This window comes from Lampris incognitus, chromosome 3 (genome assembly GCF_029633865.1).
Source record: "Lampris incognitus isolate fLamInc1 chromosome 3, fLamInc1.hap2, whole genome shotgun sequence".
Classification (NCBI taxonomy): Eukaryota; Metazoa; Chordata; class Actinopteri; order Lampriformes; family Lampridae; genus Lampris; species Lampris incognitus.
In genome coordinates this window covers 69183168-69202806 of record NC_079213.1, presented here as the reverse complement: position 1 = coordinate 69202806, position 19639 = coordinate 69183168, and the positions used below count along the sequence as shown (strand labels likewise).

The 19639-nt window shown below is 44.9% G+C and overlaps 1 protein-coding gene across 1 annotated transcript in view; it reads right to left on the bottom strand.

Annotated features, from left to right (window-relative positions):
- nr2f6b (nuclear receptor subfamily 2, group F, member 6b) overlaps positions 1–7764 on the bottom strand; it is a 32636-nt gene extending 24872 nt beyond the window's left edge. The window contains exons 1-3 of the mRNA XM_056276037.1: positions 7276–7764; positions 5852–6958; positions 4593–4687 (exon numbers count right to left, since the gene is read on the bottom strand). Of these exons, the coding sequence (XP_056132012.1) occupies positions 4593–4687; positions 5852–6120 (364 nt within the window). The 5' untranslated portion in view covers positions 6121–6958; positions 7276–7764. The remainder of the gene's footprint in view (positions 1–4592; positions 4688–5851; positions 6959–7275) is intronic.
- Positions 7765–19639: the final 11875 nt, after the last annotated feature.

Sequence of the window (19639 nt, the reverse complement as noted above, 5' to 3'; positions counted from 1 at the left end):
GAGGGCAGGAAGGAGAGAGTCCTCCACCATGACCGACTGTTGCCCTACCTCGCCGAGGAAGTACCCATCTGGATTCAGCAGAGGCGGCACGCACTGCTGCAGATTCCGGCGTCAGGAGAGAACCTGCCGAGTACACCAGGAGAAGACCTCGAGGATCCGGAAACAGAGGCAGCGGACGACAAAGAGATTGAGTGACAGGAGGATATCGGTGGACTGGCGGAGGATCAGGGGTTCGAGAGCGATGACGACCTCGACCTACGTCTGGAAGACGTGTTCCCCGATGAGGAAGATGACACATCGGGCCCCCCCACAGAAGCCCCACGAAAGCCCCATGAAAGCCCCACGAAAGCCCCACGAAAGCCCCATGAAAGCCCCACGAGCGCCCAGGTGTCTCCCTCCTTGTCTCCGCCCTTGGCTGCCAGCAGTTCTCCAGGGGAGCCGACCACTACTCGACGCCGAGAGGCCGCAGCCCGTGTTCCAGGCGGGCAGTCTTCCGCCCCTGACCCAGAGGGAGCCGAAGCAGACGTTGCTGAGCCCCTGCCCCTCCCCACCACTAGACGGGGCAGACCAGTCTGGCCGCCTGCCTGGCTCCGGGACTCTGTTCGAGACTGATCTTGACGGACGTGACTAGTTGACTTAGGGGGTTACTAGGCTAGTCACAGGAGTCCTACTTTAATAGTGACCACCCAACCAGTTTATTTTGACGCCCTTAGTTCCGGGCCTAGTTGTGTGCCGGGTGTTTTGTCCCGGGTGTAATTCCGACTCTAGTTCCCAGAGTTATTTTATCTTTATGTTGAAGGGACTCAACAATCTAAAGGGGGGGTAGTGTTGCGGGACAGCTCCCTGACAGATAGTGACAAACAGACAGTCTGACTAAAGTAACGCGAGACCCTGTTAGCCAATGAGAAGAGACTTAGGAATGCGTGCGTGCTGCCTATTGTTATCCATTGCACAGCACAGCGTGGGTTAGTTGTTATAGTGGTTTACAGACTGTCACACAGTGTTAGCTTAGCATAACGTGTTAGCGATCAGACGTAACATTCCTGACTCCTACACCTCGACTGAGCTGACGCTAGACAGTGACTAACCAGCGACGACCATAATAGAACCAGTAAGAGTGATTACCAGCCCCCAGAGAGAGATCAGAGTGTGCAGCCAGTGACAGTGCGAGTGTCTGCAGAGTGAGACCATCCCAGCCAGGCTAGCCAGCGTCCGTCATCGTCTGCAGACTGCAGGAGCAGTGCAAGGTGGGTTGCTAAACCCGTAGCCTAGCCCGGCTAATTAACGCCAGAGACTGTGTTGTCGCACCATAATTCCCAGCCTCCAACTACTTAATATAAGAACATCTAAACCCAGTCCCGCGACAGTATTTTCTTGTCTAAGTGGGCTGGACAAACACAGGAAATTCAACTTCGGTCTGCCTCAGTCGGCTCAATGGTCATACACGCCATCTCACCCGACGTCATCTCTCTTTTCTGCGTTGCACGAATTTCAGTCATAACTGTGTAATCGGTTATTTTCTTGCCCGGTGCGGGATTCGATACGGGGTGTACTGCACCACAAGGCGACATCACTAACCGCTCGGCTAAAGGGTTAGACCCATCAGCTAGGGGCTAATGTGTCTTATTAGTAGTTTACAACTGTCATTCAGCATTTATCAGTTCCAACTCCCAACACGATCCGCTCAGTTTCAGTCGCCATTGTTTGGAGTACACAAACTTCCACTGTCTGAGAAACTCAACACGGTGGCATAGAAACTCCAACGCCAACAAGCCTTTAGGCAGAGCGACGCAGACACGCAAGCGCACAAGTATGAACGTTCACAACGACGTTGGCCATTGGCGTAAACCACGCTGTACAGACATGGCTGAAAATGTAAGTCGGTATTCAGCGCAGCTCTTGACGTGATTAGCATGGTCACTCTTTAAACCGAAGCGCGGGGTTAGTGGGAGTTTTTCCCCTTCACTAAATATCTTAAATTCTGTCGATTTAACATGGCATAGCGTAGAAAATGATCGTTCAAACCAAATAAATCCGTGTTGGAGCAATAGCGCCCCCAGCTGCATGTCTCCTGTAGATGCATCGCCACTGCCTTATTGCTGCACAGTGCTAAAACCACAGATGAACGATTAGTCTACAACGATGCACAGTGTCAGCTAGCGGTATTGATAGTCGACTATTCTGTGAAACCCTAGTACTTACACCCCCATGGGATTTGTTTTAGCCCTGTCAGAGACCAGTGTAGAACCTGGGTAACCCCTGAGTTGAGACACCAGTTGGCTAACACTGATCTTTGCAAGCCTGGGCGATGAGTCGTTGCAAGAGGTAGACAATGGATGTTAAGGGGAACGAATTACAAATAATGATCAGGCTTTGCTTCTGAGTGTCAGGCAATTTGAGAGCCAAAAAAAATCAGTGGGTGTGTAAGAACAAATATGAACGATTGCTGAATGAGGCCCATTGAGTCTTTACTCAGTCTTAAAAGACACATCTGTAATTACAGTTTGATGCCCCCAGTTGCAAGACAGCCACCATAACTATTACGCTGTTTGCAGAGGCATTCACGTAATCGATGATGTTCTCAGTTAAATTTATTCTCTAAGCTTCTGATATAAACGTTGGTAGTTTCACAGCTGAGCACCTCTTTTCATACGTCAGACCCCCCCCTTTCCCCCCCGACTGTACTTGGCTAATTACCCTATTTTCCAAGCTGTGCCGATTGCTGCTCCACCCCCTCTGCTGATCCGGGGAGGGCTGCAGTCTACCACGTCTACTCCGATACATGTGGTGTCGCCAGCCGCTTCTTTTCACTCAACAGTGAGGAGTTTCACCAGGTGGACGTAGCGTGTGGGAGGATCACACTATTCCCTCCAGTTCACCCTCCCCCCCGAACAGGCGCCCAAACCGACCAGAGGAGGCGCTAGTGCAGCGACCAGAAAACACCCGGCTTCCCTCCCGCAGACATGGCCAATTGTGTCTGTAGAAACGCCCGACTAAGCCGGAGGTAACACAGGGATTTGAGCCAGAGAGCCATGGGTTGGTGGGCAATGGAATAGACCGCTACGCTACTCGGACACTGTACCTCAATCAGACTCTTTAACAAAATTTGGGACGTTCATTTGAAAATGTGAATTTCCTCCTAAATTCAGAATGTAAGCAGCAACAGGCTGCACTCCTAGTATTAAACATTACTTGACTGCAAATGTAGAAATCAACAAGCGTATAAATAGGCTGATAATGAGATTGCTCCGTGTCACTGAAGCCCTTGGGGATTAAAACTTTCATCCCATTGCCCCAATACCACTGCTTTGATTTTGAGTAGTGCTAACATGCCATCACCAGTCAAAATTTCAATGACGCCTCATGGGTCTTACGTGGAAATGCCAACCAAAATAGCTTCCCCATTCTCGTGCCAAAAATCCCTCATAAGAGGGAAGGCTCCGTCCCTGATTGGCTTAAGCCATGAAGGTGATCCAGACATTTCCAGGTAATGTGGAAACAGTGCAGCCCATGTCACTATAGTCTGCCTCGCTTTGTTAATAACCAAGCTCAATATAACCCTTGGCAAGCCGACAGTTCAATGTAAATTATACATGTCATAGCTTCTGCTTGTGGTGTCCACTGACATGGGGGTAAATACCACTGGTACTGTGGAATGCTAGAGGGCGTAGGGTCAGAGAATATATACCAGTGTGAGGCGGAGAGGGGGCAACTGGGGTGAAGTTACACTGGAATCCAGTTACAAAGACATGGCTGTTGGGCAACTTATTTTCCCCCATTGCATTTATTAACACAACTGGTTAAGTAAGAAAGGGTTTTCTATGTTCACATGCTAATAACAGGGGGGTGTTTGCAGAAAAAAAAACATGCATATGGAAAACAGAGCTTGTGTTCAAGTTACTAATGACGAAGCTCGCTGATCTAAAGAATGAGAGGAATTCGCGAGAAGAATTCATAAACTGTACGACTTCTACGCTTTCTTGCTGGTTTTACGTGTATCCACAGCGGAAATAGCTGGCTACATATCATTATGACAGTTTGCAAACCTGCTGTTGTTTTGCTGTTATCGTTGTTTGCATGTCAGTAATGCTGGCCTCTAGTTGCCCTTAACCCCCAGGCATAACAGCTGCAGGGATTTGCATAGCAGAGTGAAAACATATTGAAGTTGACAGTACAAATATTTTGCTTAGATCACTGGTAAAATGTCAGATATGTTGTGGTCAGAAATTTTTGTGAATCATCCAGCATGACCCAACATATGCATGTGCGTATACATGTGTTTGTGCGTGCGTGTGCGAGTGCATTTTTGCTTGTGTGTGTGGTTGCGTTTGTTTGAGCGTGTGTAGCGTCTTTGTGCGTGCGTTTGTGCCACGTGCAGTTGCAGTCATCCAAACAAAACTCGTCAACTTGTCAGCATGTAAAGACGTTCAGTGGTGTGTGATTTAATACCGGGATTTGAAACACCGTGAGAAGTTCCAAACTCAGTGTCACCCGTCCAATCATATGACCGCCCTTATACCTCCCTGAAACTAATCTTATTGTGCCACACAGCAGAGAACCGGTGCTGCGGGTAGGATGGCGCAGTCGTATACCTTCCTTGCGCATGCCAACGCGGAAACATTTCTTCAGGCGGCAGTATTGGCACTGATTGCGGTGATGCTGATCTATTTGGCATTCTCGGTTTGACCTGTGAAGGAGTGAAAAGATAAAAGCTTACCACCTCGTGAAATTATAAAAGTTCACTGTTGCTGTTTTCACGCAAGCAACCAGGCGATCTTATCGGTGAGGAATTTAAAAAATGCTTTCGACATGAGATGAAGTTTTAATTAAAAAAGAAGAGATGGTATGTCAGTTTACTTAAGCGTGCCCTCCAACTGCTGAAATGTCACCTTGCCCGTTCGTCCCACCCACCCACTCTCTCTCTTGCTGTCTATCTCTAGCTCTCTCTATCACTCTCTCTCTGTCTGTCTGTCTATCTCTCTCGGTCTCTATATCTCTGTCTCTCTCTCTGTCTCTCTCTCTCTCTCTCGCTCTCCCTATTTATCTATCTATCTACCGCTTGCTCTCTCTCAGCCACCTCCCTCACCCTCTCTCTCTCTCATCAAAGTAGGCCCTGTGATGAGTGGACTGCGTGAGCCGGCATAGTTTATAAGCTATCAAGGCTGTGACCTTTGTAAATCATCAGCTCTGCACACCCTAGCCTTTTACAGCAGGGGGATGTTGGCTAACGTTTTAGAAAAGACCCTTTTTGGCCACAGCTGTGACCATCAAAGAAAAAACACAAAACTTCCCATTCAACCGTCCAGCATACATAGCAAAAAAAAGTTTATTCAGCAACTGAATGTTCCTTATTTAAGGGCTCAAAATAGAGTTGTCACATTTCTTTTCTCTTCTTCATCTTTCTTTCTGTCTAGAATGGTGGTAATATTGACCTTCTGACTCAAATCATCCTGTCATGGTTGACCTTCACGGAGCCTGCTTGTTGGAGCGATAAAGCCAAGGTAGGAATACATCAAAATAGAGGGGTTTGTGATGTAAGAAATATAAGACATAGAGAAACATATCCGTTGTTTTCCTTGTGGTTTTGGGTAGTTACCCCTTTACCTGTTTGCAAAGCCCACATCAACTCATGAAACGCATGTGAAATGTGACGTCATGAGCAACACAAGGTTTTTGTGTTATACTAGAAACGTGAACTTTTGACCAACTGCGATACCACTGATCTATTTAGTTTATTTACCATGCGGAGAGCGTTGACGGACTAAAACAAAACGGGGCAAAGCTAAGTTGCACAGTGAAACACAAACAGGAGGCTGACACTTTGCTGTGTGCAGTGTGCTGGTAGCTCTACCTGCAGGAGTAGTTCAGGTTCCTTCTGATGCTCCTTTTGAAAAAGCTCTTGCAGCCCTCGCAGGTGAACACGCCGTAGTGCTTGCCGCTGGACTTGTCCCCGCACACCACGCAATCCACCACGCAGGCCTTGTCATCGTCCCCTACGTCCACGTCGCTGCTACCAGCCTGGGGAGAGCCCTCCTCCTTGGTCCTCCTCAGGTAAGCTTTATCCTCCAGTCCATTGGTGTCCCCGTTGGGGTTGCCCCATCCCCCGCTCACCATGGCCATATTACCGGAGACACACGACTGAGCGGCGAGTGAAACATACACACACACACTTCTGAACACCTACTGCTCGGCCCTCTTCTCTGGTGTCAAAATCGTTCCAGTTTATACCGAGGACCAGAATGAAATACCTCCAGAGTAACGTCCGAAGCAGTCCCCCCCCCTCCTTCCCCTTGAGGTGCAGATGAGTATGTTGAAGGTGTGAAGAAAAGTTGTTACCAGCTTCTTGTGTTGACCTCTCCCCCACCCGCTGTCCGGCTGAAATGACCTGAAGGTTTCTCTCCTCCAAGAGCTTCTAATTCCTCTTACCTCCACTCTCCTCCTTATCCCTCTGCTCTCCTTTCTTTCCTTTCACCCCCGTGTTTTCTGCTTTGACCTCGAATCAATGGCTCCCGAGGTCTGAGAAAAACTTCAGACACATCGACTGGTTCAGAGTTCAAGCAGGAGAAAAGGGTGCAGCCTGCCCTTTCACAGGAAACAATAAATTACACTTTGACTCTCTCTTTCTCCCCCCCCCCTCTCTCTCTCGCTCACTCGCTCCCCTTCAGAACGAGAAAAGTCACCTACAAACCAAATGAAGAGGGGCAAAACGGTGTTCCTCTCAAATTAAAAAAAAGAAGACGCTTGGCTGGTTTTCTCCCTTCTCTGAGCGAACTGCTTTCTCTCAAAAAGGGCACAACCCCACAAAAAAAACCCACCTACTACTCTCTTTCAGGCAGGGTTAAACTGCCCTGCCCTCTTCCCTAACTTATAAACTAGTCCAACCTGTTCTCGCTGTGTGGAAGCGTTATCTGCCGATCTGAGCCAGTTCTAGTCCGGACTGACTCTTGACTTGCAGAGGCTGTCACAAGAACAGAGGTTATGGTGAAGAAGAAGAAAGAAAAAAAAAGGAAAGAAGAGGAAGAAGTTAATATCGCTCTGGAATTTCTGATTCACGCATATCACAAGTGAAGACGTTTGGAACGTTTTGAAGGTTGAATTTTAATTGTAGTCTGAATTTCATTTATAATAAGTATTGCTTTGCTCAAGGGCACCGCTTTATGCTTGCAGTAACCTAATAATAAAAAAAAACACCACCAACAAACCGAAAAAGACATTCAGAGTACACTCGGCCTAATTCCTGACGTGGTATTGAGACATGGGTAGAAAGACACGTACTTTTCCCATTTTTTACAGACTCCCTGTAGTCTCCTCTGCATCAAAGTTCACCAAGATCGTCCTTCAGTTGTGTTGTCTGTTGTGAAATGATGTCTAGTTGTAGTTCCCCTAATATTGTCAGAGCGTGTGGCTCTAAAAGTGGCTCCAATGTCACAGCAAAAAAAAAAAAGACAAAATAAAATCAGAGTTGAGAAACAGTCCTCTGCCCTTTAGTCAGAAGGGCAGGTCCTCGCAGAAAACTTGACAAAGTATGTTTCTTCTTCTCTCTTTTTCCTCTTTCTCTTGTTTTGTTAGTGCTTGTCCATCCAGCAATAATGACCGGAGGCCTCGGCCTCTCCGCATTCTCTGTCAGCGAGTCAGGGTGTACTATTGCAGCCTTCACTCTTCTGCCCGTCCCTTTTCCGCCTTTCTCCTGGCCCCAGCAGGAATATATTAGGCAAACAGGCACAGGAAAAACACGGTCACAGACCTTAGTGAAAGCCAGACACTGCTGTTGGGAGCAACCTAGATAGCCTCTACTGCTCTTCTTTCTCTTCCCCCTCTCCCTCTCCCTCTCCCTCTCCCTCTCCCTCTCTCACTCTCGCTCTCTCACTCACTCACTCGTCCTCTCTCTCTCCTTCAACCTAGAGAGAGAGAAAGAGAGAGAGAGAGCGAGAGAGTGTGTGTGTGTATGTGCATGTGTGTGTGCTCAGGGATTTGACACTGCTATTCAAGCCCTCTGGTTGCCATGGCACTGGCTGCCTTATAAGGCCAGTGGAGTCAAAGAGCACAGAGTGGGTTGCAGCTACACATATTCAAACACACACACACACACACACACACACACACACACACACACACACACACAACAAAACATACACGCATACATATGCTCACAAACATGCACACGCATGCACATATGCATGCCCAGAATGAAAGAATGCCCCACTGACTGCTTGCTTGCTCCCTGTGTAAGCCCTGACCCCAGGCCAGCCTCGGAGCACAAGGGAGTTAACCCCAACACTGCCATAAGACAAAGAGGGGGGCCTCAGGCCAACACACCAAGCGCACGGCAGGGCTCTCTTTCTGCCCCGGTCTCATGTTCTCCCCTCTTCTCTAATCCAAAGGACTTCCTATGACTTTGTTGACCCAATAATAACAGGGTGGGCCTGTTGTTGTTGAGCAGCTTGTCAAAAGGTTATATGATCCTTCGTGGCCTTTTCACACGTGCCACAGACACTACTCACAAGTCTATATAAAGATGCTACTGATTCTGTACAATGACCAGATTCAGGATGGCAAGGATTGTAATTTTTGCATGCACATTTCAGTGGGGTGTACCGGAGTATAATCTATAAATGTAACTGAACAAATTGGCTACTCTCAAAAGTTTAATTATATGTACTTGTATGTATGTACTGGACTCATGAGCTCCGTGGTGCATTTTCCTATCACTGACATGCTTTGGTTGGGTAGTCAGTTTGTGCACAGTGGCAGTGGTTCTGTGGAATGCCTGTGCTGCTTTGTCTGTCATGCCGACAGCATCGTCATGTGAAGGTCTCCACAAAATGGAAGGACAAAATAAACAATTGGTGCCTGCTGCCAAGGATTCCAGTAACAGCCTCAGAACTCTGACAAAAAAAAATCACATAGAGGATCTATTCAAGGCTGCTTTCAAGTCTGCCTTTTTCAAAGACCTTGTGTGTACAATAAACTAGTTTGTTCATTACATGCTTTGAAAGGAGTTCCCCCAGTGTGACGAGCGATTTTGACCTTGGGTGATCTAAGAGCGTTTTGTCTTTCTAAACGTGTGCTTATGGTAGAGGAGTGTAGAGCAATAAATAAATAAATAATAGCAATAAAATAGAATAAAGTAAAAAAAAAAAAAGAAGAGGCAGGTTGTTCTTACCCAATTTCTTAGCTGAAAGTGCAATTTTTTCCAGCCTTGTGACTCTGAACGTATGACAACTTTAACCCACATCTGTCACAGCCAGGCTCATTGTGCATGGTTACTCCCTTTGTGTGCTCATTGGGTTATCAGGGGCCAAGCTAAGCTGCTGTAAATTGAATTAGTCCATTACTAATCCCCTGTGTATGTGTGTTAGAGGTGGGGCGACGTCCAGTGATGCCTCACAATAAACCATGAGACATTGGACGATTTTCATTTAAACTTCTGCCTATGAGTGGACATTAGCTTTGCTGTAAGTGCTTGACGGTTTTGGGTTCTCACCTGATGGGGGTCTACCTGGCTTGCATCAACTATGTTTGCAATAGCACTAATTCAGTTAATACTCTGAGAAGGAAAATATTAGCCTTGGGTTAGATGCAAATAAAGTCTCCATTTTCAGTTTTAAAGAGACACTTCACCCCAAACTTTATCTGTGTATAATCTCAAGCACTGCACAACATTTTCAATATGTTGATTCAAACTGAACAAACACTCAAGGGGCATCCGGGTAACGTAGCGGTCTATTTCATTGCCTACCAACACGGGGATCGGCGGTTCGAATCTCCGTGTGTTACCTCCAGCTTGGTTGAGCGTCCCTACAGGCACAATTGGCTGTGTCTGCTGGTGGGAAGCCGGATATGGGTATGTGTCCTGGTCGCTGCACTAGTGCTTCCTCTGGTCGGTCGCGGCGCCTGTTTAGGGAGGAGGGGTAACTGGGGGGAATAGTGTGATCCTCCCACGTGCTATGTCCCCCAGGTGAAACTCCTCACTGTCAGGTGAAAAGAAGCGGCTGGCGACTCCACATGTATCGGAGGAGACATGTGGTAGTCTGCAGCCCTCCCTGGATCGGCAGAGGGGGTGGAACAGCGACCGGGACGGCTCGGAAAAATGGGGTAATTGGCCGGGTACAATTGGGGAGAAATGAAAAAAAAGGGGGGGGGGAATTAAAAAAAACCTGAATAAACTCGACTGTGTAGGAATCTGAGTCATTACTGAATTACTCTTAATCCATTGATAATTACAGTATTATGAGTTAACCACATACTTCCAAAAGGTCAGGGTGGTGCTCTTCACTTGCCAAGAATTCCCAGAGAGGATTGTGGATGTTTACAAGCGTTGTCCTTGTGCCTGGGGCCATATTCAAGATATATTTGAAAGTGTACATCTGTTTGAGTGAACTTTCGGGTGCACATGCAAGCACGTATGTGTGCATGTGTTGGGATGTATGCGCACATGATTCTGTGCGTATGTATTTGCAAGTATGTGCAAGTGTGTGGGTTGTTTGCTCTTTGAACTGCAGGTCAGGAATGCAGCTGTTCCCAGCGTGAAGTCTACTGTGGAAGGGTCTGTGCATTCTTGACACAGCCGGGAGTCTAATGCCATTAGAGTGTAGCAGAGAAGCCCACACTGTGCTCTCAGAGCTCCCTTTGTACCCTTAATCAAAAACTACATAATACATCAATGCAAGTGTTGGTCATACAGGTGTCTAATTCTATCCTTATCTGTGTGTTTGTCCTTTCGTCTGTCCATCTATGCATCTGTCCCTCCACTCTTCTATCTATCTATCTATCTATCTATCTATCTATCTATCTATCTATCTATCTATCTATCTATCTATCTATCTATCTATCTATCTATCTATCTATCTATCTATCTATCTATCTATCTATCTATCTATCTATCTATCTATCTATCTATCTATCTATCTATCTATCTATCTATCTATCTATCTATCTATCTATCTATCTATCTAATGCATCAACAGCTTTCCAGAGATAATAATGCTTGGTGTATTAGCAAGGTGTGGAAGCGTGTGGAGATATTTAGGTATGAATGTCCATTGCTTGAATGAGGCATGTTTACATAGACTTAAGAGGGGATAAAGTGAACATGAAATGATCTTTGTCAGGTCAGCACTTTCTCATTTCAAGGTGCTGTAGCTCTGCTGTTGTAATTTTATTGGGTTTCTTGGGAGTTAATCTTAGTCTGGCCCCTCACCTGGGACCAATTTGCCTTGGGAGACCCTACCAGGATATATATATATATATATATATATATATATATATATGTGTGTGTGTGTGTGTGTGTGTGTGTGTGTATACATACACACACACACATATATAGATCAATAGATAGATCGATAGATATACCAACATGTGCGCACACACAGTCTGAGTGTGTGCTCTTACTCCTGAGGCAAATTTGTAATTTGTGATATTTGGCTATACAAATATAATTTACTTGACTTGACTCTTACACCAATACACACACCTGTCGCCAGAAAATATGTGTAAAGCCCTGAAGGCTGTCAGGACTTGGTGGTCATCAGCTTAGGGAAGAATTAGATCTGTACCTCCGTAATCGCTTTACCTGAACAAAAGGGCTCTTGTTGTGGTACCTGAGCCTGATATTGATAAAACACAGAATTTAAGCAGATGATTCTCCACACTTATTAATTTCATCTTTTTCGATTTAGATAGCTGTAGCCAACAGGAGAGAGGGATTCATTCTGTGCCTCTGTCAATGTTGTGTGTGGGTTTTTTTGAGGAGGGAAAATGCAGAATAAATAAACTCAACAAAATAATAGCAAATTGAATACAGGAAGTAGGTAGTAGAAATAAAGGTGCATTTCATGTTTTGCCCCCCCCCCCCATTCGACTACAGAACAACAAGTTGAGATGGTTCTCCATAAGTAGTAAATTCATTTGGACATATATTGTTGGACTGGTCGCTCACTCTTAATGTGAACTGTGCTGACTGCATGACTTGAAGGTGCAGAGGAATTTAACAGCCGGGATTAAACTTTAACTGTGTTGCCCAGTAATTCTGAGTTACCAAGCGACAGCACATGACTCCCTGCTCCTTGTTCATTAGCCCAAGTGCCCTTTGGACAAGAGGCTTGGAGATGAGTCATTTTCTCCCCTCTCTTACTCTCTCTTACTCTTACTCTCTCTCTCTCTCTCTCTCTCTCTCTCTCTCTCTCTCTCTCTCTCTCTCTCTCTCTCTCTCTCTCTCTCTCTCTCTCTCTCTCTCTCTCTCTCTCTCTCTCTCTCTCTCTCTCTCTCACACGCCATTCCTTTTTCTCTTTCTCTTTCATGATCTCTCATGAATCTCTGCTCTGTCTTTGCTCTGGCCGAAGGCATGTTTGTATGTGTGTGTGTGTGTGTGTGTGTGTGTGTGTGTGTGTGTGTGTGTGTGTGCGCGCGCACATCTGCGTGCACCCCTGGACCTTTGACCTCAGGGCAAAAGACAGAGCAATATAAAATAAACAGCGCTGTGTAACCTGCCAAAGGAAAACATCTGCTGGGGTGGCGCCACAGAAACACAGTGTCCAATCAATATTTGCCCTTTCTCCGTGCCCAGGACCTGCTGTAAGTGGTGGGAAACTTCCCATTTGGTGTTTGTTGTCATTCAAATCACCAATCTAAGAACTGCTATGAGCAAGATACCATCCCATTGTTTGTAGAAGAGTTAACAGAACTGCTCTTGTATGATGCTGCCCCCCCCCCCCCGTGTGATTGCTGTGGAAATAAAACCCACATTGGGCTTTATATAAGTGATAGGTGCTAATATTCAGAATAATTTCACTTCAGTTTAGCTTATAATGCTGTTTCATTATTGCTGCTGTTGATGAGTAAGGCAACACAGTGGCTGGTGAGTTTAAAAGATTTATCATTTCTGCTCCCCTCTTAGCTTGTAGCAATCCAATGAACCTAACATTTTCAGACAGGGCTTTAAAATAACTCTCCTTGCAGCCACAACAATTTGAGCATATTGCCAACCACCAAACTCCAATCTCTTATAAATCTGTGCCCAATCTGTTACTCCCTGGTTGTGGTTGTGGCCCCCGACATTGGTGAGACATTGTCTGTAGGTCACTTAGGTCTTTAGGATGACAGGAATTTAACCTAATCAGCTCACTAAGGATGTCTCAAATGCTAATGGGATTAAACCAAGGCCACGCCCCTTGCCATCTTTCCCTTTAAATATCTTTAATCATGCTGTAATCTACTGCTCAGAACCTGAAACGCTAAATGACCTCATCAGCTTAGTTACACTCCAAGTTTCTGCCCAACATGATCTATGACTTATTAGGCTCCCACAAGAATAGATAGGCAACCCCAGGCCTCCCAAACAGTTGACAACAAGGAGGTTTATTTCGAGAGTACATTTCCAAAGAAAATATACGGGCTAGCTGAAACTGTTGGCAAGGTGGTTACTAGATGGTTGCACATAGTGATTGCTACCGATGATGTATTACTAGGTGGTTAATGGCGGTTGCTTAGTAGTGACAAAGTGGTTGCTAGGGCATTTCATGGTGGTAACTTGGTGGCTGTCAAGGCATTACTAGGAAGTTGCTAAGAAGTTGCTAACTGCTGGCTGTTTGTGAGTGGCTATTAGTCAGTTGGTAAAAGATTGTTTAGCAGTTGCTAGCTGAGAGTAAATCCCTTCTAAAGAGGAGCAAGGTTACTCTCATTCAGCTGCTGCTGGCGCTGTGAGCACAGGGAGTGCAGAACAATTTAATGGCGCTTCCACATCAAGGCAGGATGGTTCTGAGCACAGAGAGAAACAATTCTAATGGCATTTCCATTAATTCATGGTTTGGTGTGGAATGGTTTCAAACCGTGCTCATTACTGGATTTTTGACACTGTTTGATAGCCGTGCTGAACGCGGTCAGATTGCCTGGTGGGAGTGCTTAATTATGAGGGTGTTCAGTGATTGGTTACACATTCATGTCATATCCAGTAAGGCCACATCTGGTACATGTTGGTAGTCTAATATCCTTCAGCACCATTATTACATCATGAACTCATCTTACAGTGCGTACTGAAATCACAACAGGCAGGCATTTTTCAATATGAAAACAAAAATGTCTGAATTTGTATCGTGGCCAGTGGAGGGGACACATCACATGTGCAAAATGTAGATGGACACCAATGTAAGGCATCATTTGTTGTAGTCAATATAGTTTTTCTGTGGGACTGTCCTGATTTCAGCTCCAGTGCTAATGGAATCGCAAACGATAACTGTGCACACGTGACCTTGTTGACACAGTGTGGCACGCAGTGGCATCATTATGGCCTCAGCATTATAATCGAAACATTTTATTAGACGCTATAGAGAGTAATCCCCAAGGCACACATTTGCAATGCTATTTTATATGATTATTATCCATATAATTGTGAAGTGACATTGTTCTTGAAAATCACTGCATTACTCAGAGGTAGCCACCCCCTTTGGTTCGTGTAAGAGCCATTTCACTGTTTCTGGCCATCTCAAAGACTCTGGTTGCATCCTTTTTTTGGCATACACTTCCCAGGAGTCTTTTCAAAACTGCCAACTCATTTGTCTGCCACAACACCAGAACACAGATCATTGGTTTCACCTCTACTCCTTGGTGGACCAGCTGCTGCTGTTTGATGCAAAACACTGGGGTTTCATGTGGGAATGTCGTCACAGACACACACTTGTATTTCTCCTGATTACTGCAAATCCAAGGGCTTTCATCAGTGGCCGTTAGACTGAATAGTCATTGTGTCACCTCGTTCAGCAAAAGATAATAACTCCAGTGTTGTAGTCAAGTCACTAAACCTCGAGTCCGAGTCAAGTCTTGAGTCCCCAGTGTTTGAGTCTGAGTCCAAGTCCGAGTCCCCAAAGAAGAGTCCGAGTCAAGTCCCCATTACCTGAGTCCGAGTCCAAGTCATCTAGGTTGAGTCTAGGTCGAGTTCCAAGCTTGGCTCCAGTGCGCCACTCTGGCACCGTAAAAAAGCTGACATACGAATAAAAACAACATTAAACAAAAATGACACAGGTTGTCCCGGTCTTCTCCTCGATAGTTCGTTTACATATCAAACATCTAGCAGTGCTCTTGCTGGAATTTGATGTAAAATCCATGTAAGCAAAGCGCACAATTCGGGGCGTCTCTTTAAGCATCTTAGCACTGTCACTGAACATGAGGGTATGCACGTGAATCCACATGTAGGTGGAACACACGTGCCTGCCCTTGCATGAAATTGAATAATGTTACGGTATTAATATAGCTATCAATATCTTATGCCAAATTATTAGGGCCTGTTACAAAAAACTAACAAAAAAAAAAAAACAGTCTTTGTCAATTAACAAGTCCGAGTCCTCATCTCCAACTTCCGAGTCCGAATGCAGTCAACGCTCGAGTCCAAGTCCAAGTCATCAGTGCTCAAGTCCAAGTTGAGTCACGAGTCCTGAAAATCAGGACTCAAGTCAGACTCGAGTACTACAACACTGAATAACTCAATGGAAAGTTATTTAAGTGAGAATCTTGGAGAGTGTTATTTTAATATTCATGAGTTTGAAAGCATCACCATATAGCGTCATCACCTATCACCTTGAACTAGCTGTATATTTCAGTGAAAGCATCATCATATAGCATCGTATCATGTATCACCTTGGACTAGCTGTATATTTCAACATTCATAGCATCACAACCAATAACCCCCAGCACTGGTGCCCCCCAGGGCTGTGTCCTGTCTCCCCTGCTCTTCTCTCTGTACTCTAACCAGTTCACCTCCCTAGGCAGCTCAGTCAAAGTATTCAAGTACGCAGATGACACTACCACTGTGGGCCTCATATCGGACAACAACGAGACTCCATACCGGCAAGAAGTGGACAGAGCAGTGAGATGATAACAAAAACCTCCCGCCCAACACCTCCAAAATCATGGAAATAGATACTGACTTCAGAACAAAAAAAACAAGACTGTCAAAGAACCCATCCACATCGCTGACCAACCCATAAACATGACAGACTCCTTCAAATTCCTCGGCACTCATATCAGCAGTAACTTAAAATGGGACATCAACACCAACTCCATCATCAAAAAGGCACAACAACGACTGTACTTGATTAACAGCTACTGGTCCAGTTTTACACCACCATCATCCAAAACTTCCTCACATCCTCCTTTACACTCTGGTGTAGAACCACGGACAGCATCACCAAAACCAAGCTCCAACAGATCGTGAAAAAAGCCTCCAAAATCACAGGATGTGACCTTCCCCCTCTGGACTCCCTCTTCACCACCCATGCAGCCAACCGGGCTTGCAAGATAACCCCTCCCACCCTGCCAACTACCTCTTTAAACCCACGCCATCAAGATGATGCTACAGGTCAGTCAGTTCAAAACACACCCGTTTCAGAGATAGTTTTTTTCCCACTGCAATAAGAACTCTCAACTCCATCCCCTCCTAACCATGACCCCTGATACCCTTTAACTCTGCTATTGTTGTTGTTTGTGTTTTATGTGTATTTATTTATTTTGGAAAGCTGCGTATGTTAACACAGAGCCACCATGCTGTACTGTAAATAAATAACACCAACCTGGTTGTGTGGAATCAGTGGTGTAGGGTAGTTATGACGGGCCCTAGTGCACGCTAGTTATTAGTTATGACGCACACACAAACACACACATACACCATTAGGCATACATAGGCTATTGTATTGGGAAAGTAGAGAGGTCAAAGAGAAAGCTATCAGAACCATGGATAGCATTCTGACTAGACACTAACTACAAACACTGACAACAATACATTTCTGCACCACTACAAACACTACCACAATACAACAGACCACACCAGAGGCACTGCAAGCCACATAGATTGCCTAGAGCATATTAATGCCATAATAAAGAGTAATAAATAATAAAAATAATTAATTGTTTTAAGACATATAAAATGCTCTACTTGATATAATAAATTGTCTGTTTTTTTTCTTCTCCAAAATAAGTTCAATTATCTTGTTAAAATCCTGAAAATCACATCTACTCCTTCTCCCTCATTAAAAATCCAGATTCTATGAATATGTAAATTATCCCCAGCCTCAATTCAAATCTCTCCCACCCGCCTGCATCTCCCCACCCTTCCGCCGCTCGCCTGCAGTGCATATGCCTGCTCACTGTCAACTCTGCTCATCAAACACTAACTTCTGCTTGTTCTCTGTTTTGCTTGCTACTGTACATGACACAACGGCAAGTGGTAATATACAGCACCTTGCAAAAGTGTTCAACCCCCTTGACAGTTGTCACTAATTTCTGGATTATCAAAGATACTCACACATCTGTTCCTAAACAATATTATTTTTGTGAAACCATAAGCTGTAGCAGCGTGTTCCCGAAGCCAAAATACTTTGTGTTTCGCTGACTTTTTATCAATAAATTAAAAACTAAAATATAGTGCTTGCATAAGTATTCAACCCCTCGTGCTCTTAAAGCTCCAAGTTTACACACATGACAAATTATTCCTAAAACAAACTCAGGTTTAACACAATTGGACTAATTAATGTGCACCTGTAAGATATTAAAGTAATGGTCTCATTTATGGGTATAAAAAGCACTCTGTGTAAAGTTTATTAGCTCGGCGTGAACTCCATCAGAAAATGAAGACAAAGGAGCATAAACACTGACGTAAGAGACAACGTGATTAAAATGCAGAAGGTGGGAAAGGGATTCAAAACAATATCCAAGTGTTTGGATGTTCCACGGAACACTGTTGGATCCATTGTCAGAAAGTGGAAGCTGTATCAAACCACCCAGGCACTTTGTAGGACAGGCCGTCCCTCAAAGCTAAGTGTCCGAGCAAGACGTGGGCTGGTGAGGAAAGCCACAGATGGGCCTGCAGTCACTTTGAAGGCGCTCCAGAGGTTCTTCCCCATGTTCTTCGCATGGGGACCAGACGAACAGCACTCTGCCATTGCAACCCACATTGTGTTTGGAGGGGGGTTTACACCCGAACAGGCACTGCTCTAGTATTATTAATAGACATCCAGAGGCCCTTTGAAATGCCCGTACATTAAATCATCCCTGTATAGGCCTATTGCAGGTTTAGCATAACCCTATGGGATATAACTTGCTAGCTCCCAGAGAGGCTATGTTGTGAGGAACTTGCTAAGATTTTAGTCGAGATGGTTGCTAAATTATGTTGTAAGGTGGTTGGTAGGTGTTTACTAGTGATTACTAGCTGGTAAATAGGTGGATTCCAAGGTACTGCAAGTTGGTTCAAGGTGAAAAGCAACCACAGAAAAATGCCATTCTAACTAGAATGTTCCAAATAGAGGTATGTGAACAGACTATCACAAGGTGCCCATGGTGAAACAATGCCATTGCAAGGCTTCTGCCATTCATTTCTGTGGCGACAAAGTAGGCTATAAGTTGAATACTTTCATTAGCTTTCAGTTTGTCACTTATTACATTGTATGCTCCATTATGGGTTAGTGATAGGCTCCCTCAGGACTAGCGTTCAGGCATTCTCAATTCAAAGTAAGCTTTCTGTGTGTGACAGGTGTCTGTTAACTTTGTGGAACACGCCCTTTTACATATATCTTTGCTAAAGGGATAGTAACAGGGTGTCATGTCGTATCTGATTGCAGTGACAGCAGGGTGAGGAAGACCACTCAAGTGAGTGAGTTGGCATACAAAATGGATGTGATAGCCTGTTGCATTGAGGTCAAATCTCTTTTTTTGTGCTTTTCTATATGAGTAACATCCTATTCTGACCTCTCTGTAGTTCTCTGTTGGCCAACTGGTGTCAGGTTGCTCAGGAGTGAGGTGTCAGGTCAGCCAGGCAGCATTCCACTGCAAAAAGAGAGAATTAAGAGAAATAAAGAGTACAGGATAAGAAGGCATTAGAGTGGTTTTTATTGATGATGTTATGCTGTTGAGAAAGGAAGGTACAGGGACTAAAGCACAGGCTGTGATCTCTTTATAAATCTTAAAAAGGGACAACTTATTCAAATGAGAAACGGATGCAAGGAGTAAATGAGTTGACCTTAACCCCCTCCTTGGTCAATGCTCCCGGAATGTGTGTGTGTGCGTGTGTGTGGGTGCTTGTGCGTGCATACACACATTATATAGACACCATATTATGTGTGTGTGTGTGTGTGTGTGTGTGTGTGTGTGTGTGTGTGTGTGTGTGTGTGTGTGTCATTTGTGTGTGTGGCATCATGTCCACCCCCACACTGATTGACAGCCTCTGTCATTGTCTCATAATGGTTTGGGTATTTTTCCCAGGCACTGAAAAGTCCCTATCCACCCTCTACCCCCACAGAACAGCAGATATCTAAAGCTGAGAAATACTATGTTGTGGAAAATTTCGCCAAATGAGAATGTTATGGGCTCTGTGTACTTCTCAAAAAGTGACAATTTTGATTCCCGAACCATTCATTCCATTTCTGCGATATTTGACTTTCTTATCTTCTTTTGTCCATTAGTGCACCTTTACAAAGCAAATACATTGCAATGCATATTTCCTCACAAACGTATCTGAAGTTACATTTAAACATAGCCATGATAAGACTGGGACTTGTACAAAGACCTTTCACCCAAAAGCACATTATTATGTTAAAGCAAGATTAGAGCATTACATTTTAATTACATATATCTAGAGAAGGCTATTACCCCCCCCCCC